The sequence below is a fragment of the Scyliorhinus torazame genome, chromosome 14, assembly GCF_047496885.1.
Source record: "Scyliorhinus torazame isolate Kashiwa2021f chromosome 14, sScyTor2.1, whole genome shotgun sequence".
NCBI lineage: Eukaryota > Metazoa > Chordata > Chondrichthyes > Carcharhiniformes > Scyliorhinidae > Scyliorhinus > Scyliorhinus torazame.
The window spans coordinates 115,479,477-115,505,064 of NC_092720.1; the positions used below are offsets into that span (position 1 = coordinate 115,479,477).

At 50.1% G+C, this 25,588-nt stretch overlaps 1 protein-coding gene across 3 annotated transcripts in view; it reads right to left on the reverse strand.

Annotated features, from left to right (window-relative positions):
* Positions 1-10,892, reverse strand: part of uggt1 (UDP-glucose glycoprotein glucosyltransferase 1) — a 220,278-nt gene extending 209,386 nt beyond the window's left edge. For 2 of the 3 annotated variants that reach the window (XM_072474684.1, XM_072474683.1), the window contains exon 1: positions 5,864-5,952. In XM_072474684.1, coding sequence (XP_072330785.1) covers positions 5,864-5,939 — 76 coding nt within the window. In that variant the 5' untranslated portion in view covers positions 5,940-5,952. Of the gene's footprint in view, positions 1-5,863; positions 5,953-10,739 lie in introns of those variants that run through there. The other variant, XM_072474685.1, reaches the window with a different exon arrangement.
* Between the last annotated feature and the right edge of the window lie 14,696 nt (positions 10,893-25,588).

Genomic DNA, 25,588 nt, shown 5'->3' on the forward strand with positions numbered 1-25,588 from the left:
ATATGCGGAGGCCCCGGACGAAGGAGTATACAGGGAGAGGCGACGACTCCAGACGGAGTTCGACCTGCTGACCACAGTGAGGGCAGAGGCACAGTGGAGGAAGGCACAGGGGATGAGATATAGAACATAGAACATAGAAAATACAGCACACAACAGGCCCTTCGGCCCACGATGTTGTGCCGAACCTTTGTCCTAGATTAATCATAGATTATCATTGAATTTACAGTGCAGAAGGAGGCCATTCGGCCCTTTGAGTCTGCACCGGCTCTTGGAAAGAGCACCCTACCCAAACTCAACACCTCCACCCAACACCAAGGGCAATTTTGGACATTAAGGGCAATTTATCATTGGCCAATTCACCTAACCTGCACATCTTTGGACTGTGGGAGGAAACCGGAGCACCCGGAGGAAACCCATGCAGACACGGGGAGGACATGCAGACTCCGCACAGACAGTGACCCAAGCCGGAATCGAACCTGGGACCCTGGAGCTGTGAAGCAATTGTGCTATCCACAATGCTACCGTGCTGCCCTTAAGAACAAATAAATCTACACTATATCATTTTACCGTAATCCATGTACCTATCCAATAGCTGCTTGAAGGTCCCTAATGTTTCCGACTCAACTACTTCCACAGGCAGTGCATTCCATGCCCCCACTACTCTCTGGGTAAAGAACCTACCTCTTATAACTCTCCTATATCTTCCACCTTTCACCTTAAATTTATGTCCCCTTGTAATGGTTTGTTCCACCCGGGGAAAAAGTCTCTGACTCTACTCTATCTATTCCCCTGATCATCTTATAAACCTCTATCAAGTCGCCCCTCATCCTTCTCCGTTCTAATGAGAAAAGGCAAGACCTACCCCTCATAAATCCGTGCTATCCCTAATCAAGCAGTGTCTTTCCAGATGCTCAGAAATCCTATCCTTCAGTACCCTTTCCATTACTTTGCCTACCACCGAAGTAAGACTAACTGGCCTGTAATTCCCAGGGTTATCCCTAGTCCCTTTTTCCCCATATGAATATGGGGAAAAGGTGAGTCGCCTGTTGGCCCACCAGCTTCGAAAGAGGACAGTGGCGAGGGAAATAGGGGGAGTTAGGGACGAAACGGGAACCACGGTGCGGAGAGTAGGGAAGGTAAATGAGGTGTTCAAGACCTTTTAAGAGAAGTTATATAGGTCCCAACCCCCGGAGGGAAAAGAGGGGATGCAGCAGTTTCTGGACCAACTAAGGTTCCCGAGGGTGGAGGAGCAGGAGGTGGCAGGCCTGGGGGCGCCAATTGGGGTGGACGAGGTGACCAAAGGGCTGGGGAACATGCAGGCAGGGAAGGCCCCGGGACCTGACGGGTTCCCGGTGGAATTTTACAGGAAATATATGGACTTGTTGGCCCCGCTGCTGGTAAGAACCTTTAACGAGGCCAGAGAAGGGGGGACCCTACCCCCGACAATGTCGGAGGCGACGATATCACTAATCCTGAAGCGAGATAAAGACCCGCTGCAATGCGGGTCTTATAGCCTATCTCACTCCTAAATGTGGACGGCAAGTTGCTGGCAAAAGTGCTGACAATGAGGATAGAGGATTGTGTCCCGGGGATGGTGCACGAAGATCAGACAAGGTTCGCAAAGGGGAGACAATTGAATGTCAACGTGCGACGGCTATTGGGGGTGATAATGATGCCCCCAGCAGAGGGGGAGGCAGAGATAGTGGCGGCAATGGATGCAGAGAAGGCATTTGATAGGGTAGAGTGGGAGTATCTATGGGAGGTGCTGAGGAGGTTTGGGTTCGGGGAGGGGTTTGACAGCTGGGTTAAATTCCTCTATGGGGCCCCAATGGCAAGTGTAGTCACAAATCGGCAAAGGTCGGAGTATTTTCGACTACATAGGGGAACAAGACAGGGATGCCCGCTGTCCCCATTACTGTTCACGCTGGCAATTGAACCACTGGCCATAGCGCTGAGAGACTCCAAGAAATGGAGAGGGGTGGTTAGAGGGGGAGAGGAACACCGAGTGTCACTCTACGTAGATGACCTACTGCTATATGTGGTGGATCCAGTGGGGGGGGGGGGGGGATGATAGAGGTTATGCAGATATTGAGGGACTTTGGAGATTTCTCGGGATATAGGCTTAACATGGGGAAGAGTGAGCTTTTCGTGATACACCCTGGGGACCAGAGTAGAGGGATAGATGGCCTGCCGCTAAGGAGAGTGGAAAGAAACTTTCGATACCTGGGGATTCAGATAGCCAGGAGCTGGGGAACCTTACACAGACTCAATCTGACTCGACTGGTGGAGCAAATGGAAGAGGATTTCAAAAGGTGGGATATGCAGCCGCTGTCACTGGCGGGCAGAGTGCAGGCGATTAAGATGATGGTCCTCCCGAGGTTCCTATTTGTGTTTCAATGTCTCCCTATATTGATCACTAAGGCCTTTTTCAAAAAAATAGATAGGAGCATCATGAGCTTCATGTGGGCAGGGAAGGCCCCGAGGGTAAGGAGGGGGTTCCTGCAACGTAGCAGGGACAGAGGGGGACTGGCGTTGCCGAATTTGGGAGACTACTACTGGGCCGCCAACGTGGCGATGATCCGTAAGTGGATGATAGAGGGAGAGGGGGCGGCGTGGAAAAGGCTGGAGATGGCGTCCTGCAAAGGAACGAGCTTAAAAGCGCTGGTGACAGCGCCACTACCGCTCTCCCCGAAAAAGTTTACCACAAACCCAGTGGTGGCGGCAACATTAAGTATCTGGGGGCAATGGAGGTGACAGAGGGGTGTGCTGGGAGCCTCGGTGTGGTCCCCGATCAGGAACAACCATAGGTTTGCCCCAGGGAGGTTGGACGGAGGGTTCCAGAGCTGGCACCGGGCAAGAATTAGTAGAGTGGGAGACTTATTTATAGATGGGACGTTTGCGAGCTTGGGAGCGCTAGAAGAAAAGTATGAGCTGCCCCCGGGGAATATCTTTAGGTATATGCAGGTGAGAGCGTTCACGAGACAACAGGTGAGGGAATTTCCGCTGCTCCCGACACAAGGGATCCAGGACAGGGTGCTTTGGGGGGGGGGGGGGGTCGGGAGGGCAAAGTGTCCGAAATATACCGGGAGATGAGAGAAGAGGGGGAGGAGCTGGTAGAAGAACTGAAGGGAAAATAGGAAGAAGAGCTCGGGGAGGAGATTGAGGAGGGTTTGTGGGCTGATGCCCTAAGTAGGGTAAATTCCTCTTCCTCATGTGCCAGGCTTAGCCTGGTCCAATTTAAAGTGCTACATAGAGCACACAAAACGGGAGCGAGGTTGCCAGGTTCTTCGGAGTGGAGGACAAATGCGGGAGGTGCGGGGGAAGCCCAGCGAACCACAGACATATGTTTTGGTCGTGTCCGGGACTGGAGGGGTATTGGAGGGGAGTGGCAAGAGTGATCTCGAAGGTGGTGAAGGTCCGGGTTAAGACAAGCTGAGGGTTAGCTATATTTGGGGTAGTGGATGAGCCGGGAGTGCAGGAGGCGAAAGAGGCCGATATTGTGGCCTTTGCGTCCCTAGTAGCCCGGCGTAGGATTTTACTCATGTGGAAGGAAGCGAAACCCCCCCCCCCCCCGGCGTGGTGGCCTGGATAAACGAGATGGCGGGGTTCATAAAACTGGAGCGGATGAAGTTTGCGCTGAGAGGATCGGCTCAAGGGTTCACTAGGCGGTGTCAACCGTTCCTCGACTATCTAGCGGAACGTTCGGGGGAAAATAGATAGCCAGCAGCAGCAGCCCAGGGGGGGGGGGGTCAATTGTTTGTGTTCTAGATGGGGTGAGGGGGCGGAGGGGAGCACTATTTTGTGTTATTTTGTTAGTTCACTATTTTATTTTAACAATGTTATCTATCAGTTATCATGTTACCATTTTTGTTGATTTGTAAGGGGGGAAAATTGTGTTCGAAAACTTTAATAAAAATATTTTTTTTAAAAAAGTGAAACTGTGCATCCGGTATACAAAAAAATGTTTACCTCAACCAATCAGATTGAAGGATTATGAAATTAACAGTGAAAGTACTGAGATGGAAGTGTGAATTATAGTAGGTGAATTCAATGTAAAATCAAAAACAGAAAGCGAAAGGAGAGAAAGAAAATTGAATTGAGGGAAAATTGGGTTGGGAGAAAAACAGAAAGTAAAAATAACATTTCCACAATTAATACCCAAAGCAGAAATGTGATATCAAGGTGAATTCTTGATGAAAATAAAAAATAGTTTCCACATTTATAATTGTTCATTTTCAGTGCCAGAGATTAGCAGCAATTAACCTTTTTTTTTTAAAAAAGGCATTTATATAAACAAACGCAACAAATAAGAGCAGAAGCAAAATGGTACATAATAAATAACCAACACCTACACCCCTCTGTCCTTCTCCACCCCGTCCTGCCTTCCCTATTTTAACCCACTTATTCCCTCCCTTTCCCCTCTGCCGACATCTCAATGATTAAAGAAGTCAATGAACGGCTTCCACCTCCAAGAGAACCCATCACCCTCTCAAGACGGGCTTGATCTTTTCCAACCTCAGGAATTCCGCCAGGACACAGAGCCCTCGTTTTGGCAGCTCCTCGCGTCTCCACCCAAGCAAAATCCGTCTCCGTGCTATCAGGGAGGAATAGGCCAAAACATAGGCATCTCTCGCCCCCTGGACACTCCAAATATCGCTACCTCTGGGCTCCACCTTGGCCCCCAACAGCTCAGACATTACATCCGCAAACCTCTGCCAGAACCCCTTCAGTTTCGGACACGCTCAAGACATGTGGACATGGTTCGCAGGCCTTCCCGCGACTGTCCACACCCGTCCTCTACTCCCTCAAAGAACCTACTCGTTCTTCCCACCGTCATATGCACCCTGTGAACTACTTTAACCTGAATAAGGCTGGGCCTTGCACACAACGAGGATTCATTCACCCTCCGCAGGGTCTCTTCCCACGTCCCAGCCTCCACCACCCCCCTTAGTTCCTCCTCCCACTTCTGTTTCACATCACCTATCGGGGCTCTCTCCCAGTCCATCAGCTCATTAAAAAACTTGAACACCTTCTCCTCCCCTACCCCCTCCCTCCACAGCACCTTATCCTGCAGCCCCAAGAGAGGCACCCCAGGAAAGGACAGCACCTGCCTCATCACAAAGTCCAGGTCCTGTAAGTACCTAAACCCATTCCCACTTGGCAGCTCATATTCTTCCTCCAAGTCCACTAAGCTCGCAAAGCTGCTCCCTGCAAACAGATCCCCACCAGCCACCACCCCTGAAACCTCACGTCCAGCCTCCCCCCCCCACCCCGTGCAAACCTATGTTTGTCACAAATCGGTGCCCACACCGAGGCATCCTGCAGTCTCAAGTGCTGCCTCCACTGCCCCATACCCTCAAGGCCGACACCACCACTGGGCTTGCGGAGCACTTGACCAGCAAGAACAGCAGAGGCACCGTCAGCAATGCCCCAAACATGCTTCCCTGCAAGAAGCCACTTCCACCCGCCTTCATACCGACCCCTCCCCCATTAACCATTTTTTAACTATAGTGATAGCCACCCAGTAGAATTCATTATATTCGGCAAAGCCAACCTTCCCCCTCCTCGCCCCCTTTCCAAAAGAACGCCCTCTTGACCCACAGGGACTTCCCTGCCCTCACAAACCCCTGAGATCAACGCATTGAACTTTTAAAAAATTGACCGGAACAAAGATCGGGTGGTCCTTAAATATAAGCAAGAACCTTAGCAGCACTGTCATCTTCACCTGTCACGCCAACGACAATGGCAGCACATCCCACCTCTTGAATTCATCCTTCATCTGCTGTACCAACCGAGCCAAATTGAACTTCTGCAGCTGTGCCCAGCCCCACGCCACCTGAATGGCCAAGTACCCGAAACTCACCCCCAACATCTTGAACGGCAGTTCCCCCAACCTCCACTCCTCTGGTCTCAATCGGGAACACCGTGCTCTTTCCCATCTTCAGCTTGTATCTGGAAAACCAGCCAAAGTCCTTCAAAATCTCCATAATTCTGCCAACTCCCCCGATGCGGCTGAAATATAGATCAACAGCGAAACTCTGTGCTCGACAGCCCCCTCCCCACAATCCCTTTCCAAACCCTCTAAGCGCCATTGCCAATGGCTCTATCGCTAGGGCAAAAAGCAACGGGGAGAGCAGGCACCCCTGCCTTACCCCACGGTGCAACCCAAAATACCCCAAGCTCATCCGGTTTGTCTGCTACAAGCGCCTTATACAGCAACCAAACCCAATCCGCAAACTCCTGCCCGAACCCAAACCATCCCAACACCTCTCACAGATATTCCCACTCCACCCGGTCATGCCATTGCCACTGCCACCCCCAACTTTCTGTCCCTCCAGGGGCATCATAATCACGTTAAGTAACTTTGTTACATTTGCCCCTACACAAACCCCGTTTGATCCTCACCTATCACTCCCGGGACACAGTCCTTGATTCGCAAAGCCAACACCTTCGCCAGCAACTTGGCATCCACATTTAACAACGATGTCAAACGGTAGGAGGCGCACTGCTCCGGATCCTTATCTTTCTTCAGTATCAGGGAGATGGACGGCTGCGATAATGTAGGGGTGAGTACGCCCCTCTCCCTAGCCTTGTTATATGCCCTCACCAACATGGGCCCCAGATCCCGCCTCAAAACCTTTAATTAAACTCCACCGGGAACCCGTCCGGGCCTGGGGCCTTCCCTGCCTGCATCGCTCCCATACTCTCCATCATCTCCCTCATCCAGGTCCTCGTCCACCTTGGGAAACTCCACCCATCCAGAAACTGCCGCATTCCCTCCCTTCCTACACAGCCTCTCTCTCTCTCTCCCCCCCCCCCCCCCCCCCCCCCCCACCAGCCAGGGACTCCGACTCATATAGCTTCCTATAAAACTCCTCGAACACCCCATTCACTCCCACCGAGTCTAGTACCACACTTCCCGTCCCGTCCTTCATTCTTCTAATCTCCCTCACCGCCTCCTGCTTTCGAAGGTGATGGGCCAGCATCTTGCTCGCCTTCTCCCCGTAATTGTACACTGTCCCCCTGACCCTCCACAACGGCCCATCGCCTTCCCCGTAGACACCAGTTCAAACTCCACCTGGAGCCTCTGCCTCTCCTTCAACAACAGCACAGTGGGCTAAATAGCTGGCTTGTAAAGCATACCAATGCCAGCAGCGCGGGTTCAATTCCAGTACCAGCCTCCCCGAACAGGCTCCGGAATATGGCGACTCGGGGCTTTTCACAGTAACTTCATTTGAAGCCTACTTGTGACAATAAGCGATTTTCATTCCATTTCATTCAACAACCCTGTCTCTGGGGACCCGAGTACCTCCTATCCACCTTCAGAATCTCCTCCACCAACCTTGTCACCTCTGCTCATTCCACCTTTTCCCTGTGCACCCAAATCGAAATAAACTCCCCCCAACATTCCGGTTTCCTCGGGGTGCTCCGGTTTCCTCCCACAAGTTCCAAAATACTTGCTTGTTAGGTGAATTGGACATTCTGAATTCTCCCTCAGTGTACCCGTACAGGCGCCGGATTGCGGCGACTTGGGGATTTTCACAATAAATTCATTGCAGCGTCAATGTAAGCCTATTTGTGACACGAATAAAGATTATTAACTACTGCCCTGGGTGCCTCCCTCAACATGGCTGCCGTAACATCCCCCTTATCATTGAGTTCTACATACCCCCGGATGGCAGCGCTCACCCGTTTGCACACCTCCTCATCCACCAACAAAGCCACATGCAGCTCCCCATCCAACTAGTCCACTCACAAATCCATCCAGTGCGGTGTGTGGTCTGAAATCATAGCTGCCGAATACGCCGAGTCGACCGCCCCTGCCAGCAATGCCTTGTCCAGCACAAAAAGGTAAATCCGGGAGTACATCCAGTATCGCCAACCCCCCCCCCCCCCCCGCCCATCTGTTCTATGAACCCCTCCAGCTCCTTAGCAACCGAAGACTTCTTCCCCGATCTCGAGAGGTCCAAACCTGGCTCAATGACCATGTTAAAATTCCCCCCACCCTCCAATCAACCGGTGCGAGTCCAGGTCAGGGATCTTCTCCAGCACCCGTCTCATAAACTCTACATCGTTCCAGTTTGGGACATAAACAGTCACCAAAACCACTGGCATCCCCTCCAGCTTCCCACTCACCATCACGAACCCCACCTCCCCCCCCCCCCCCGCCCCCCCACTGAATCTGCCACAATTTTCCCCATCTCAAATGCCACCAGCTTGTTTACTAACACCACCACCCCCTCGAAATTGGCAGTAACTAACACTTATCATAACATTAAAGGGGTACTTCCACTTGCAAAAGCAAGGCCAGTATTGGGTTTAGTTCGTAGATACTTCAAATACAGCAACTGCTTATCATTCAATGCCAAGACAGCAAGCTGCCATTTTAATGAAGCTAACAAGAACAGCATGACCTGGACAGAAATTTTTCAAGATGTGCATCCCCCCATAAATCTGCCCCTCGCTTGAAGTTGCTACAACAGTTATGCATGACCAACAGAAGGTAGCATTAACCTCAACATTATTTTGACCTCTGGCCCAATGTATTTTGGTACCAATGTAAAAACTGCAGGGTGATCAGGCACCAGTGCCACAGTGGCGAAGTGCTCCGGGTGTCCGAGTGGTTCAATGTGGCCATGCCACAGTGTTCCAGGATGTCTGTATAGAACCTTAGTTAGGCCACACTTGGAGTATAGTGTTCAATTCTGGTCGCCACACTACCAGAAGGATGTGGAGGCTTTAGAGAGGGTGCAGAAGAGATTTACCAGAATGTTGCCTGGTATGGAGGGCATAAGCTATGAGGAGCGATTGAATAAACTCGGTTTGTTCTCACTGGAACGAAGGAGGTTGAGGGGCGACCTGATAGAGGTATACAAAATTATGAGGGGCATAGACAGAGTGGATAGTCAGAGGCTTTTCCCCAGGGTAGAGGGGTCAATTACTAGGGGGCATAGGTTTAAGGTGAGAGGGGCAAAGTTTAGAGTAGATGTACGAGGCAAGTTTTTTACGCAGAGGGTAGTGGGTGCCTGGAACTCACTACCGGAGGAGGTAGTGGAGGCAGGGACGATAGGGACATTTAAGGGGCATCTTGACAAATATATGAATAGGATGGGAATAGAAGGATACGGACCCAGGAAGTGTAGAAGATTGTAGTTTAGTCGGGCAGTATGGTCGGCACGGGCTTGGAGGGCCGAAGGGCCTGTTCCTGTGCTGTACATTTCTTTGTTCTTTGTTTGTCCATGCATTACATGGTGCTCCAGAGTGCCCACGCCTTAGTGCTGCAGGTGTTACACGGTGCTCTGGAGTGCCCATACCAGTGGCTCTGGGGTGCCCATATAAGTGTTGCAAACTGCACCATGTTCAGGCACCAGTGCCACAGTGACAGAGAGCACGGTAGCAGTGGTTAGCACTGTTGCTTCACAGCACCAGGGACCCAGGTTCAATTCCTGGCTTACGTCACTGTCTGTGTGGAGTCTGCACATTCTCCCCATGTGTGCGTGGGTTTCCTCCGGGTGCTCCGGCTTCCCGAAAGACGTGTTTGTTAGGTGAATTGGACATTCTGAATTCTCCCTCCGTGTACCCGAACAGGCGCTGAAGTGTGGTGACTAGGGGCTTTTCACAATAACTTCATTGCAGTGTTAATGTAAGCCTACTTGTAGCACTAATAAAGATTATTATGGGGTGTTCAACTGACTGTACTCCAAGGTGACCATCCCCCAGTGGCAGTGTGCCAAGTTGCCCATACTGTAGTTGCACAATACTCCAGGGAACCCATGCCACAATAGTTGCCCATGGCACGTAACAGTAACTGCACAGTGCTCCGGGCCATCCCATGTCACACAGTGGCATAGTGGTTCCCACAATGGTATGACAACTGCACAGTGCTCTGGGGCACCCACGCTACTGCCGCACAGTAATTGGGAGTGCTCTGGGGCACCTATGCCACCGCTTCACGGTAATTGCAGTGTTCTGGGGAACCCACGCCACCGCTTCGCGGCAGCACAGTGAGTAGCACTGTTGCTTCACAAAGCCAGGGTCCCAGGTTCGATTCCCAGCTTGGGTCACTGTCTGTGCGGAGTCTGCATGTTCTCCCCATGCCTGCCTGGGTTTCCTTTGGGTGCTCCAGTTTCCTCCCACAAGTCCCAAAAGACCTGCTTGTTAGGTGAATTGGACATTCTGAATTCTCCCTCAGTGTATCTGAGCAGGCCCCGGAGTGTGGCGTCAAGGGGCTTGTTTGCAACTTCATTGCAGTGTTAATAATGGGGGAAGGGGGGGGGGTGCAACTGGCGCTGCGGGTGGCAGTTCCGGGCTCAAATTCGAAGCACGCGAGCATCCCGCTGCCCTCCCCCAATCAGGATTCGCCGCGCCACCGAACCTGGAACTTCCCTGCGCCCATTGGTCAAAGCCCGGCAGAGCAAACACCCGCCCCCCGCCCTGATTGGGCGGCCCCGCTATCAATCACAGCCCAAGCCCTCTGTCCACGCCGGGGGGGGGAAGAGAACGACAATGAAACTGGACAACAGCGGGAACCGCCCCGCCCCCTCCGTCAAGCGGCCAACAACCGACGGTGAAGCCAACTGAGGAAATGACAGCGGAACGCACTGACAGCACAGCCCCGCTTGATCCTCCCCTCACACAACTCAGCCACGGAAAGTGAACGGCCGTTCCCTACCCCGCTGGTGAGCGGCCGGACTCCCTCTTCCAGCCGAGCCGCTCTGGGCCCCCTTCCTTTTACTCACCGGAGCCGGCGAGCCAGAGCGCCGCCATCTTAGATCTCCACAGCAACCTGCGCGAGGACCCCACCCTCACCCCGGGGCGGGTGGCCTGACCGAGCCGGGAGTATATAAGTGACGATCACCATTTCTTCGGTCAAAAGAGGCACGCAGCCGTTCACGGCCTCTTCCATCAAATTATTATAATTTGGGAGCGAAACCGAAATCAACTTTAAAAGGCCGTCGCATTTCAGGCATGTTAGGCAGGCGACTGTCTTCTAGAAGGACCCCCCCCCTCCCCGTCCCTCATTCTGGGCTCTGACTCAGTGTGATTTCCCCCTGCTGGGTTTTGGGTGGTACTGCAGGGTGGAGGAGAGAGGGGGGGGATGGGCGGTGCCGAACCTGAGCTAGAACCGAAAGTTGGTAGTGTAGTTGGGAGGTTTCATAAGCAGCATGAAACAAGACAAATGCTGAAGAGCAGAATAACAATTTGGGTAAAAGTAAGCAGAATGAGGCAGTGAAGGTAACCAAGCTAGTAGGGCAGCACGGTGGCGCAGTGGGTAGCACTGCAGGCTCATGGTGCCGAGGTCCCAGGTTCGATCCTGGCTCTGGGTCAGTGTCCATGTGGTGTTTGCAAATTCTCTCCATGTTTGGTTGGGTTTCGCCCCCACAACCCAAAGATGTGCAGGCTCGGTGGATTGGCCATGCTAAATTGCCCCTTAATTGGAAAAATTAATTGGGTACTCTAAATATTTTTTTTAAAAACAAGCTAGTGCAGTGTACCTGAATGTGCAAAGCATTCGTGACTAAATATTTTAACAGCACAGACTGAAATAAATATGATTTATCTCATTCTGGAGATGTCGTTGTTGAGTGACCAGGCTGGGGAAGTAATTATTTCATGATAGTTATCTTTTCGAAGTGAGAATTAGAATTCAAGTTATATCGATGATCGTATCAGTATAAAGAGAACATATAAAAATATTTTTCACTGTACCTCGGTACACGTGACAATCAATAAATCCAATCCAACGGATCTAAGCTCAAAAAAGATATTAAATCAGTTCAAACAGAAGCAAAAAGAACAAGGGACAGAAAACACTGGTAATTCCTCGGCAACTTCATAGTAGTGTCAGACAGAATATAAATCGGCAAGCTTTAAGCGTAAGTATATAGGAAGGACTTGGGAGTAGGCCATTCTGCTCTTTGAGCCTGCTGTGCCATTGGATAAGATCATGGCCGATCTGGTTGTGGTCTCCGCCACATTCCTGTCTGCCCCACAAATGTAGCAAGTAAACACAACTTACGGGGTCTATAATCTTTATACAGACTGGACATACCAAATTTGCAGTAATAGCTTGGAGAATGGGTTTATTGAATACATTCAAGATAGGTTTCTACATCAGTATGTCAAGGAACCAACCAGAGAGCAGGCTATTTTAAATCTAGTATTGTGTAATAAACCAATTGTGTAATAATTAGTAATCTTGTAGTAAAGAGCCTCTGGGCAAGAGTGATCATAATATAGTTTAATTTTATATTGAATATGAAAATGATATTGTTCAGAGAAAATCCAGGGTCTTAAATCTGAACCAAGCAAATTAGGTATAAGGGGTGTGTGTGCGTGTTGGCTAAAGTAAACTGGAAACTAGATTTAAAAATATAATGGTAGATAAGTAATGGTCAACATTTAAATGGATTTAAACATATCCATTCCCTTATTGAATAGGTAAGCCTTGGGGAAAGTGATTCAGCACTAACCTGATAACTTAAGGATAATATTAGACTAAAGAGCAACGGTAACAATGTTGTCAAGAAGAGTGGTAAACCAGCCAGATCTCGTCATGGGGAGGAGGACAGATGCCCTTGCCTTTGCCACCATGATCGTTCGCCACAGAACCCTGCTTGGTTGGCAATCAGCAGCACCACCTAAAGCTGCAGACTGGCTGTCCGACCTATCAGAATTTCCCCAAATGGAGAAAATCAAATTCACCATCTGTGGATCAGAAGAGGGCTTCCACAAAAAATGGGAGCCATTCACCCAACTGTTTCATCACTTCTGGAAAGTTAGAATAATAATCAATGATTAGAACATAGTCCCTTCCTTCAGCATGGAATAAGTCTATGCCGACTTTGGTCCAAGGTGACGTAGCTAGTTTGTGCTGCTGTAGTGTCTCCTGACAATGTGCTGGTTGATGCTTTTGACACGTGGTACACATCATTACCATGTCAGTTATGTCTTCATTTATTCCTGGCCAATATACAGATTGTCGTGCTCTTCTTTTCCATTTTTCGATTCCCAGATGTCCTTCGTCGATCTTGCTGAACATTTCTGACCTGAGAGTTAGCGGTTGACAATCTGGTCATTTCTAAGAAGTATTCCATCAAGTACAGTTAATTCAGGTTGGAGATTTTGAAATTGTGGACAGTGTCCCTTTGGCCAATCATGCTGGAAATGATGAATAACTCGGAGCAAGGTTGCATCTTTTTGCGTCTCTAGACAAATCTGCTTCAGTTTTTCGTCAGATGCCGGAAGATTCTCCTTGCACATCTGCATTTAACATAGAATTTACAGTGCAGAAGGATGCCATTCGGCTCATCGAGACTGTGCCGGCTCTTGGAAAGAGCACTCTACCCAAGGTCAACATCTCCACCCGATCCCCATAACCCAGTAACCCCACCCAACACTAAGGGCAATTTTGGACACTAAGGGCAATTTATCATGGCCAATCCACCTAACCTGCACATCTTTGAACTGTAGGAGGAAACCGGAGCACCCGGAGGAAACCCACGCACACACGGGGAGGATGTGCAGACTCCGCACAGACAGTGACCCAAGCCGGAATCGAACTTGGGACCCTGAAGCTGTGAAGCAATTGTGCTAACCACAATGCTACCGTACTGCCCTGAAATGAAATAAAAATCGCTTATTGTCACAAGTAGGCTTCAAATGAAGTCACTGTGAAAAGCCCCTAGTCGCCACATTCTGGCGCCTGTTCGGGGAGGCTGGTATGGGAATTGAACCATGCTGCTGGCCTGTCTTGGACTGCTTTCAAAGCCAGCGATCTAGCCCTGTGCTAACCCCCCCCCCCCCCCCCAGAATTGAACTTCAATATCGTCCATGGACTCTAGAGATGAGCTTGTAGTACCAGTGGATCTGGACAATGTGTCAACAATGACAAGGTCCTTTCCAGGAGTGTAGACTAGTGTGAAGCCATGCCTCCTCAACTTCATCATCATTCTTCGCAGGCGAGGGGTCATATCATTGAGGATTTTCTCAATGATATTGATAAGAGGTCTGTGATCTGTCTCTGCAATGAACTCGGGAAGCTCATCGTCATAATCATGGAATTTTGAGATGCCTGTGATCAGTCCAAGACATTCTTTTTCTATTTGTGCATACCTGCAGTCCGTGGTGGTCATTGCTCTGGACGCGTACTGGAACCCAGTCTGCTTGGTCACCTTGTTGCAAAAGCACCGCACTGATTCCATCAAGACTGGCGTTGGTGGAGATCTTTGTAGGTCTGGTTGGGTCGAAGAAAGTCAGAATTGGATCTGTCATCAGTTGATGTTTGAGATCCACCCATTCTTTTTGGTGGCGTGGGAGTCCATTCAAACTCTGTAGTTTTCCTGATTAAGTTTTGTAAAGCTGACGTCCTCGTTGACAAGTTGGATACAAACTTGCCTAAAAAGTTGAGGAATCCGAGAAATCGAAGAACAGCTTTTTTATCTTTCGGCTGCTGCATGTTCTGGATTGCAGAAACGTTGTCTTTGGCTTGACACCTTGAGCTGATATGGTATCATCAAAGAAATTTAAAGAAGAACATGCAAACCTGCACTTAGATTGGTTCAGTTTCAATCCATATTTGTGGATTCTTCGAAACACTTGTTTTAATCTGGCTATGTGGTCTTCCGTATTCGACCATGTAATAATGTCACCTGTATGACTCTGACACCTTCTATACCCTTTGTCATCTGCTCCATGATTCTATGAAATATTTCGGAGGCAGAGATGATCCCGAAAGACATGCAGTTATAACAGAATCTTCCAAACGGAATCTTCCAAACGGAGTGTTAAACTTGCAAAGAAATTTACTCGAATCATCTAGCTGCATCTGCCAGAAGAAACCTTGCGAGGCATCCAATTTGGAAAAAATGCGAGCATTTGCCATCTCACAAGTTATCTCTTCTCGCTTAGGGATAGCGTAGTGTTCCCTACGAATGTTCTTGTTTAGATCCTTGGGATCCAAACATATTCTGAGATCACCTGATGGTTTCTTGACGCAGACCAATGAGCTGACCCAGTCAGTCAGTTGTGTGACTCTTGAGATGATTCCTTGAGACTGTAATCGGTTTAATTCATTTTTCAGCCTTTCACGCAAGGGAGCTGGTACCCGCCTTGGCGGATGGATGACGGGTTTCGCATCTTTCTTTAGCAAAATCTTTTTTCGTTAGGGTAATGTACCCATACCTCAAAATACGTCAGGATATTCACTGAGTAATTTCTGTACATCATCTAATCTTGATGTTTCTTTTGAATTCATAAAAATTCTCTGGACAAGCCGCAAGTCTTTGCAGGCCTGTGCAGCTAACAGCGAAGATTTGTGGTCGTACATGATCTTGAACCGTAGTACTGTCTTGACCTTATTAGCAACTTTCAAATGGCACAATCCTTTTGAAGCAATCTGGTTGCCGGGCGGGATTCTGCGACCCCCCGCCGGGTTGGAGAATCCCCGGGGGGGGGGGGGGGGGGGGCGGCGTGAATCCTGCCCCGCCGCCGGCTGCCGTATTCTCTGACGCCAGTTTTCAGGCGGGGGCGGGGTTTACACCGGCCCGGTCGGGGCCGTTGGCAGCGGCCTCCCCCCCCCCCCCCCCCCCCCCCCCCCCCCCCGCCAATTCTCCGGGCCCCGATGGGCCAAGTGGCCGTCAGTTCCTGGCCAGTCCCGCCGGCGTGAAATGGACATAGTCCATCATGGCGGGACCTGGCTTGTAGGCCGGCTACTGAAGTCCTCGGGGTGGGGGGGAGGCGCGGGGGGATCCGGCCCCGGAGGGGCCCCCACAGTGGCCTGGCCCGCAATCGGGGCCCACCGATCTGCAGGCGTGCCTGTACTGTGGGGACACTCCTTCCTTCCACGCCGGCTGGGCTGCGCCTGCGTGGAATCACGCTGGCGGTTCTGCGCATGCGCCAACTCGCACAGCCCTTCGGAGCCAGTTGGCGCGGCGCCAACCCCTCCGGCGCCAGCCTAGTCCCCGGAAGTGCGGAGGATTCGTTGGCCCGATGCCGGAGTGGTTCGCGCCGTTCTTGGTGCCGGCGTCGGGCAATCCTGCCAATTGCGGGAGAATCCCGCCCATAGTCTTTCAGCCGACATGCAGAAGGTATCATCTCGTGATGCAAGATCTTTGCTTGTCATGAGATTAGCTGAAGCTCCAGTGTCAAGCTTGAACACTATCGGGTAGTTGTTCACTTGAACTGTTGAGGTCCATTCACTGTTAGAGTCAATATCATTAATAGGCTGAGGAGTCTCCTTTGTTGCTTGAAGTTCCTCTGATGTATCTATGATTCCCACGAAGAATGTATCCTCCAAAGTAAAAAATTTCTCTTCATTTGAAAAATCTTCTTTGGATTCTTCAGTCTCCGTATTATCAATGTTGCGAACATTGAAATGTTGTTGTTTCTTTGTTGGAGTTTGATAAATCGCTGTTGACTTGCATTGTGAAGCAAAATGATTAAGCTTGGTGCACTTTAAACATCTTTTTCCTTGTGCAGAACATTTCCCCTTTAAGTGGGCGTTACCACATCGGTCGCATGTCATGACATTGTCTATCTGACGCTTGGTGCACGTTCGCTCTTGCACGGACTTCTGTTCCTGAGTCCCGCATTTTTGTACGAACTGCGCATGTCCTGGGCTGGAGTGTATGTGCGCAAGATAGCTGCCATCCTGAACGTGCTTCTTAGCTGCCTGCGACAGCATTTTAACACTCTCGACCTCGTGGTGGACTTTCGCGCCCTTTTCCTGGTGATAAAACTCAAGGTACTGATTTCTACTTTGCTCATGCGAAATACATTTTTCAATCGCATTTTTCAGTGTTAAATCAGTTTGTCTTAATAGTGCTTCTTTTAAACTTTCATCACAAAGGGGGGGGGGGGGCGGAGGGGGTGGCAAACAGAAACAACAACACTGTTAGACAGTCCGGCGCATGCAGCCCAGGGATTGGGTAGTGTTATTTACCTGAAGTAATATATGTTACTCATTTGTTGATGCCGATTAAATCTTAATTTAGATGATGATGAATACTCGAAGTTGTCCAGTTATAACAAATAATTTAGTGAGTAACTAATCAATCAATTTGTGAGTTTGATTCTTTAATACTTATACTAGTAATCAAATTAACATTAGAGAATTAGATTTGCTATGAAAATAACACTTGCACTCTGAGTTCAACTCTACACTTCTGTTCTCTAGCTACAACACATCCGAAGAGAGTGGGAAAACAGCTTGAGCTAGGTTTTATACCTCCTGTGGTGCTGCCCTCTAGTGATCATCTGACTATACTGATTACATGTTAACCATGTATAAACATATACAGAGATCACTACTGGTAGATGATGACATCAGTAGCCATTGCGGCTGGCATGGGTGCAGGCTTGTGGGGTAGGGTGGGGGTCCAGCCGTCCCCCGGGAGTGGGGGGGGTTCCAGGTTACCATGTGTGTGAGGGGTAAGGGGGTTGGTGCCAGGGGCACATCGCTGCCAACTCACCCTGGCCTCCCTGGAGGTCGTGCAGTCATCTCTTCCTGCACTGGTGGCGGTCCGAGCGACATTGCGCACGGCCCTGACCGCGTCTGCCACCTGCGCCCAGGCATGGCGAAAGGCAGTGCCTGACGACCTTCCTTCCGGGCCGGGGTACAGGACCATCCGCCTCTCCTCCACGGCGTCCAGGAGGGTCTCCAGCTCTGCATCCCTGAACCACGGCCCTGCTCTCCTTCCAGCCATGTTGGTTGTGACAGTGTGGGGGGGGGGGGGGGAGGGGATGAATCGCGGCAATCACGGACCTGGCAAATCCGGCGCCGTTTCCATTGCAAACAGTGGCTTTTCACGTGGCGACCGTGCTAGCCCCTTTAGAGTTGTTCAATAGTTGCACCTGTCGCACCGCTTTTGCCGCCGTAAAAGTCCACGCTTTTCACGACGGCATCAGCACTTAGTCTCAGAAACGGAGAATCCAGCCCCGTATCTCCAGAATCCCCTCTCACGACCCCCAGTTTAGGAAGTCCTGATTTACAGCCATTTGAGAGGGTAAACGTCAATGAAGTGGGTGCTGAGCTTTCGAGTTACCAACTCTGGTCGGATGTATTCCTGGAGGTTGCACCACACGATCCTCTGTTTACCTGGTCCAGAATGTGGCCATTCTCCCCATATCCGATACCATTGCAACTAATAAATGAAAATGTTCAAAGAAATTAGAGAATTCATCACTTTTTAACACCCGACAATTGTTCTCCGTTTGTTCACAGCAGTGTTCAGGAGATTAATCTTCAATTCCTTGACACTATAGGACAATTGTGGAGCGGCGATAAGCCTACTTGCATTCCACCTCAAAGTGCTGCATTAAAAACAAATCCACCTTGTTGGCTGCTTCCCGTACAACAGTTGCCTTATTGTCTTTTGACAAATGATCTGTGGAAATACACAATCTAACAAGACTATCCGAATACGCTCGATCTCTGCCAGCACACTGGAATTATATCGGTACTTTAAGTTCCTTCTGCCAATGATGCTTGTTAATGAGATTTCATGACACTGAAAAAAACCCAGTTCTTTTTGTGCTGTTTAAGGCCATTTTAATGTAAACAGATGCAATTAATGGTTTTGTTTTCCTCAGTAATCAGCAGAATGTTGTGAATCACATGACTGGGAGAAGGGTTTTACAAAACCATTCACCATCCATTACACACCACATAAAATATATTCACATTTAGTCAGTGATTTCAGGGCTGTCATGTAATGAAGCGGTTCAAATGATTTAAACATGAGTGCGCAGTGTGAGCCGATTACATCCACTATTTAAATGCCTATCATTAGAGAACAGGCCGAATGGCCTTACTTCCGCTCTTATGTCTTATGGTCTTATGGTCTCAGGGATAGAAATTGGGCTCATTGGCCACCTGTTTCCTGGACACCATGAGTGCCTCTCGAGCTCCAATATTGTGTCTCTGACACATGTACATGGGACACATGTACAGGGGCACATGGGGTGAAATATGTTGGACACCATATTGGTGATGGAATTTGCATGTGCAATGATTGCCCACTGTAAGTCTGCAGAGCAAGCAGATCATGATGTCAATTCGAGCATCACATTGATGTGGCCTCTGTCCTGCCATTTTCGAGCTTAACACTCCAGTTAATGGCATCCCTTAACATTGTACAGCTGAGATTGTGTTCAGCAACAGGAAGACCAGCCCTCCAGCACTGCTTTTATAAATACTTAATGTTTTATCTAGTTGTTGCTATGATTTTACTTGTGTTTGGTGTTTTTTTAATTTATTTTTTATTCATTCATGGTACGTGGACGTCACAGGCTGTGCCAGCATTTGTTGCCCATCCCTAATTGCCCATTAGCTGCTCCAACATCTTGTCCACATAAAAGAGCCGACATCCGTTCCCCTGAAAGAGCACCCCATTCAAGCCCACACCCCCACCCTATCCCTGTAACCACAACTTACCTTTTTGGACACTAAGGGCAATTTAGCATGGCCAATACACCTAACCTGCACATCTTTGGACTGTGGGAGGAAACCGGAGCACCCGGAGGAAACCCACGCAGACATGGGGAGAATGTGCAGACAGCGTCCCAAGTCAGGAAACGAACCTGGGACCCTGGAGCTGTGAAGCAACTGTGCTAACCACCGTGCTACCGTGCCGTCCCTCGTAAAATACAAAAGCCTATAACAAGGGAGGGGGCAATACCAGAGATTGGCCACCACAATTAGTCTGACTAAGTGATGCAGCGGAGATAAGTGGCACATCTGTGGCCCTCTTATAGTCAAAGATGGAGAGACAGGAGCTCACAGATTGCTCATGACAGAATTATGAATTTTGACTGACACACATATGCTCTCTTTATTCCATCAACTTACCAAGGCTCCTTCAACAGCACCTTCCAATCCCGTGTCCGCTATCACCTAGAAGGACAAGGGCAGCAGACGCATGGGTGCACTACCACCTGAAAGTTCCCTTCCAAGCCACAGAATATCCTGATGTGAAAATAATTGGCCTATTCTTCACTATCACTGGGTCAAAATCCTGGAGCTCCCTACCTAACAGCACTGTGGGTGTACCTACACCTCATAGACTGCAGTTGCTCAAGAAAACCACCGCCTTCTCAAGGGATATTAGGGATGGGCAATAAATACTGGCCTAGCCACTGATACCCACATCCTGTGAAAGAATTTTTAAAAATGACTGAACTATGTGAAGATGGAGTATGTTGATTATTAAAATTATGACTCCTTATTTAATCATTCAGAGTCTCCTCCCATGCAGTAAATATGGCTAAGAGGGTGAATCCTCAGAGGAACCCACTTCTGACGGGGCCCTGTCGGGTGACATACATCCAGGGGAGGGTGGTGGAGTCAGGGGGGGAAGACAATTCTTCCCAAGTTCTGCTCAGCGGAAGATGCTGAACCCTGAGGATTATCACTGAAAAGGAGAATGAATGCTAAATGTGCATCAGCAATTTAGCCAAGTACAGATATTTGTGACAGGTGCACTCTCCACAATAGTAGAGAGAATGGAGGAGTCCATTTCGATTGCTAGTGGATTGGTAGCACAGGGAGTTGCAAGAATGTCTCTAATGCGGAGAGTGGGTGCTTCCATGCTTTGAGTTGTGCTGATCAAAGTTCTCCAATGTGTCCATGCACGCCATAGTGCAGACTTTGAATCCAACTTGTTTGTTGCTTTAAATAGGATGACAAGTACCGATTCTGGAGTCTAACATGTCACTTATCCCTATCAATCTGAAGAGATCAAGGAAGCTAAGCACCCATCAGTAAATTCTCAAACATGGGTAAACCCTCCAGTGGTGGTGGCCCCGCACTGTGCACATCCCGATCCCACCACAACACATTGTCACTGCCATGATAATCCTCTTATTCTGCTGTGTTGCCAAACACATTCAGCACACTATTTATCCTGATCTTTTCATCTTGGAAGTAACTACTATCCATACAACCGTCCCCTGCCAAACATTTGCCAGAGCAATTTAGGGCATCAGTTGCAATAAGTGGAGAAGTTTAAATGATCACCTGAACTAGTGCTCAATCCTGTTTCCATGGTCACCAGTTAAGCCCCAGGGAGAATTCTCCGACCCCGCGCCGGGTCGGAATATCGCCTGGGGGGGCGCAAATCACGCAACGCCGGTCCGACGATTCTCCAGCGACCGGAGAATTGGCGCAGGCGCGGCGTCGTCGGGAGCCGCAGCCGATTCTCCCACGCGATGGGCCGAGTGCGTGCCCGGTTAGGTCGAGTCCAGCCACCGCCGTTCTAATATGGTCCTACCCGGCAGGACCTTGGCGTTCATGTTGTGGGGGGTGGCCTGGTGGGGGGGCGGGGGTTCCGACTCTGGGGGGGGCCACCACGGTGGCCTGGCCTGTGATCGGTGCCTACCGAGCGGCGGGTGAGCTTATCCTGGTGGGGGCCTATGTTCCTCCGTGCCGGGCCGCTGTCGCTCTCCGCCATGTTGCGTCAGGGCCGGCGTGGAGACGGCAATCAAAGCGCATGCGCAAACTTGCGTTGGCTGTATCACGCATGCGCAAACTCGCGCCGGCTGCGTTGGCGCCCGTATTGGCAGCTGGAGCAGCATGAGGCTCCCAGTACCGTGTTGGCCCCCTGTGCGGCGCAGGATCGCTGCTCCTAGGGGCTTGATGACCCCGTCGTAAAACCCTCCGCCGTTTACGACGGCATCAATGCTTAGCCCCAGGATCAGAGAATCCCACCCCCTGTGCTGGAGATATTAAGTTGAGGGCAAAGTTAATATCAATCTATAAAAGGCTTCATTAACATCCCCCAAGAACATTGTGGTGATATACATTACTGTATATACACAAGGGGTTAATGTAAATACACTACAACTAAGTAAACACTAGAGGGAGCACCGGAGATGTCATAACATGCAGACATACAGCTAATGAACACACAGAATAGGACACAACCAATGGGCAGCCAAGACACCCAGAGGTAACACTACAGGGGGCAACCCATATATAAGGACAGGGCACACATGCTCTGTCTCTTTCCACAGGCGACACTTAGAGAGAAGGACAGGGGCAGATCAGAAGCATCACACCCACCGCATGGCTTAGAGCAGACTGGTTAATTAGACTGAGTTACTATAGCAAGATTAGCAGGAGAGTCGAACTCATGGAGAACTGTGCTAATGGTTCAATAAATCACACTGAACTTACTTCAAAGTCTGGAGTATCTTTTGGTCAAAGTTGCAGCCTTTGTTATCCCAGAGTACATAACACATCAAACATGAATTGCGGTACTATATCCCCATGTGTCCGCAATATTTTCCCACTGGAAGAGAACTTGTTGGAACAGGATTGTACTCACGTGGAGGGATTGGTGAAGAGAAAGGAGTTACAGGGGCAGTTCGACAGGCTGATAACGGGAAAGGCTGTTGGGCAGCTATGGAGAGCGAGGGGAGTGCAATATGAATATGGAGAGAAGTCGAGCCACATGCTAGCCAATCAGCTGCAGAAGCCGGCCGCGTCTGGAGAGACCCTGAAAGTACGGACAGGGAAGGGGGAGTGTTATAACCTGCCTGCTTACCATTGGCTGGGGACTAATGACAATCCCACAATCCTGTGGGAGTATGAGCTTCCCCAATGAGGGGGGCGGAGAAACCATTAGTAAACTCCAAATATAAATAAAGCTGGCCAGTTTGGAACCAGGAGGAAGGAGTGTGCAGCAAGGGAAGTTGCTGCTGCTGTTATATATATATGTTATTGTAAATAAATGTTATTACTTTGTATCCTTAAAACTCGTGCTGGATTCTTTGTGGCCCTCACAAAACTGGCGACGAGGGTTAAAGTGAATAGCTGTCTACACTGCTGAAGCCACCTCCCTGGATTTTTGTTGGATACAGGTTGGAAGTTGTTTTCTATTATACCATGCCTCTGTATGGACGTTTGGATGTTTTTGATGCTGCGCTGGAAAGCTGGAACCAGTACGCACAACGGATCCGTTACTATTTCCGGGCAAATAATATCACCGAAAACGAGCGCCAGGTGGTCATATTGCTCACCACCTGTGGCCCGCATATGTTTGGGGTGATTAGGAGCCTTACGTACCCAGCTGCGCCGGACACCAAAACGTTTGATGAACTTGTGAATATAGTGGGGCAACATTTTAACCCAACCCCGTCCACGATAGTCCAGCGTTACTGGTTTAATACCGCTGAGAGGACCCCTGGAGAATCCCTTGCCGATTTTATATCCAGGCTACGCAGGATTGCGGAGTACTGTGACTATTAACATAGAACGATACAGCGCAGTACAGGCCCATCGGCCCACGATGTTGCACCGAAACAAAAGCCATCTAACCTACACTATAGAACATAGAACGATACAGCACAGTACAGGCCCTTCGGCCCACGATGTTGCACCAAAACAAAAGCCATCTAACCTACACTATAGAACATAGAACGATACAGCGCAGTACAGGCCCTTCGGCCCACGATGTTGCACCGAAACAAAAGCCATCTAACCTACACTATAGAATTGTGAGACCTTGTCAGAAATGTTACCCGACCGTTTGGTTTGCGGTATTAACAATGCGGCCACCCAGAGAAAGTTGTTAGCTGAGCCAACATTGACTTTTCAACAGGCCATTCAAATAGTATTGTCCCGAGAGAGTGCAGAACGAGGAGAGCAGGAGCTACAGGGAATGGAAGTGCATGCCTTGGGACGCAACCCCTTCCGTCTGAAAATGACCCCCCGCACTCCTGCGGTACCTTGGGCGAGGCGACATCCGGACCGACGCCACTGGCCGTCGGACATTCCTCCCCGAAGGGAGCCTTCTCCAGAACCAATGGATGAGGAGCCATGTCCATGTCAAACTTATAGGCGCCGACCCCGTCGCGGACACCGGTCCTGGGGGCGCCAGAGGCGCCGTCGTTCCGACCGAAACTGGGACCAGCCCAGGGGCCCTAACTGGGACCAGCCCAGGGGTCGTACCTTCCATGTGGATGAACCTGCGGCGACTACTCCTGAGGACGTTGAGACGGAGGACGACTGCCTGCAGCTGCATTGTGTGGCAGCTCCCCGTATGGCCCCCATTAAGGTGACAGTACGGGTCAATGGTCACCCGCTTGAGATGGAGTTGGACACTGGCGCAGCGGTCTCCGTGATCGCCCAGAGGACATTCGACCGCATCAAGCAGCGTATACAGACCCTTACATTAACCGACACACAGGCCAGGTTGGCCACCTGCACGGGGGAACCACTGGACATTGCAGGAACTACAATGACCCCTGTTGTTTATGGACGCCAGGAGGGGCGTTTCCCACTTATCGTGGTGCGCGGCCATGGGCCCAGCCTGTTGGGTCGGGACTGGTTGCACCATTTGCGGTTGCAATGGCAGCACATCCTCCAAACAGTTTCTGAAGGGTTGACTGAGGTGCTAGGACGATACCCAGATGTATTCCAGCCTGGTTTGGGGAAAATAAAAGGGGCCGTAGCCCGTATCCAAGTCGAACCAGGAGCCACGCCGCGCCAATTCCGGGCGCGCCCAGTGCCTTACGCCTTGCTCGAGAAGGTAGAAGGGCAGCTCACTCGTTTGGAGAGTTTGGGTATTATCAGGCCTGTCCGTTTTGCTGACTGGGCAGCACCAATTGTACCTGTAATGAAGCCAGATGCCACAGTTCGCTTGTGTGGCGACTATAAACTTACAGTGAATACGGCTTCCCAACTCGACCGATATCCAATGCCTCGCATAGAGGATCTCTACGCGAAGCTTGCAGGCGGACTCTCCTTCACAAAATTAGATATGAGTCACGCCTACCTACAGTTGGAGCTAGACCTTGCCTCCCGACCCTATGTAACGATTAATACACACCGGGGCAAGTGGAGGAGCGGGGGGTGGTAGGCCTGGGGGCACCGATTGGGGTGGACGAGGTTATTAAGGGACTGGGAAGCAGGGAAGGCCCCAGGACCAGACGGGTTCCCGGTGGAATATTACAGAAAATATGTGGACTTGTTGGCCCCGTTGATGGTGAGGACGTTCAATGAGGCCAGGAAAGGGGGGACTCTACCCCCGACGATGTCGGAGGCGACGATATCGTTAATTTTGAAGAGGGATAAAGATCCGTTGCAGTGCGGGTCCTATAGACCCATTTCATTATTGAATGTGGACGCCAAATTGTTGGCAAAGGTACTGGCATCGAGGATAGAGGACTGTGTCCCGGGGGTGGTGCACGAAGACCAGACAGGGTTCGTAAAAGGGAGACAACTGAATGTTAACGTGCGACGACTATTAGGGGTGATAATGATGCCCCCAGTGGAGGGGGAGGCAGAGATAGTGGCGGCAATGGACGCAGAGAATGCATTTGATAGGGTGGAGTGGAAGTATTTATGGGAAGTGTTAAGGAGGTTTGGGTTTGGGAACGGGTTTATTAGCTGGGTTAGACTTCTTTATGGGGCTCCAACGGCAAGCGTAGTTACAGGTCGACATAGATCGGAGTATTTCCGACTATATAGGGGAACAAGACAGGGATGCCCGCTGTCTCCATTGTTGTTCGCGTTGGCAATTGAACCTCTGGCCATGGCGTTGAGAGACTCCAGGAAATGGAGAGGGGTGATTAGAGGGGGAGAAGA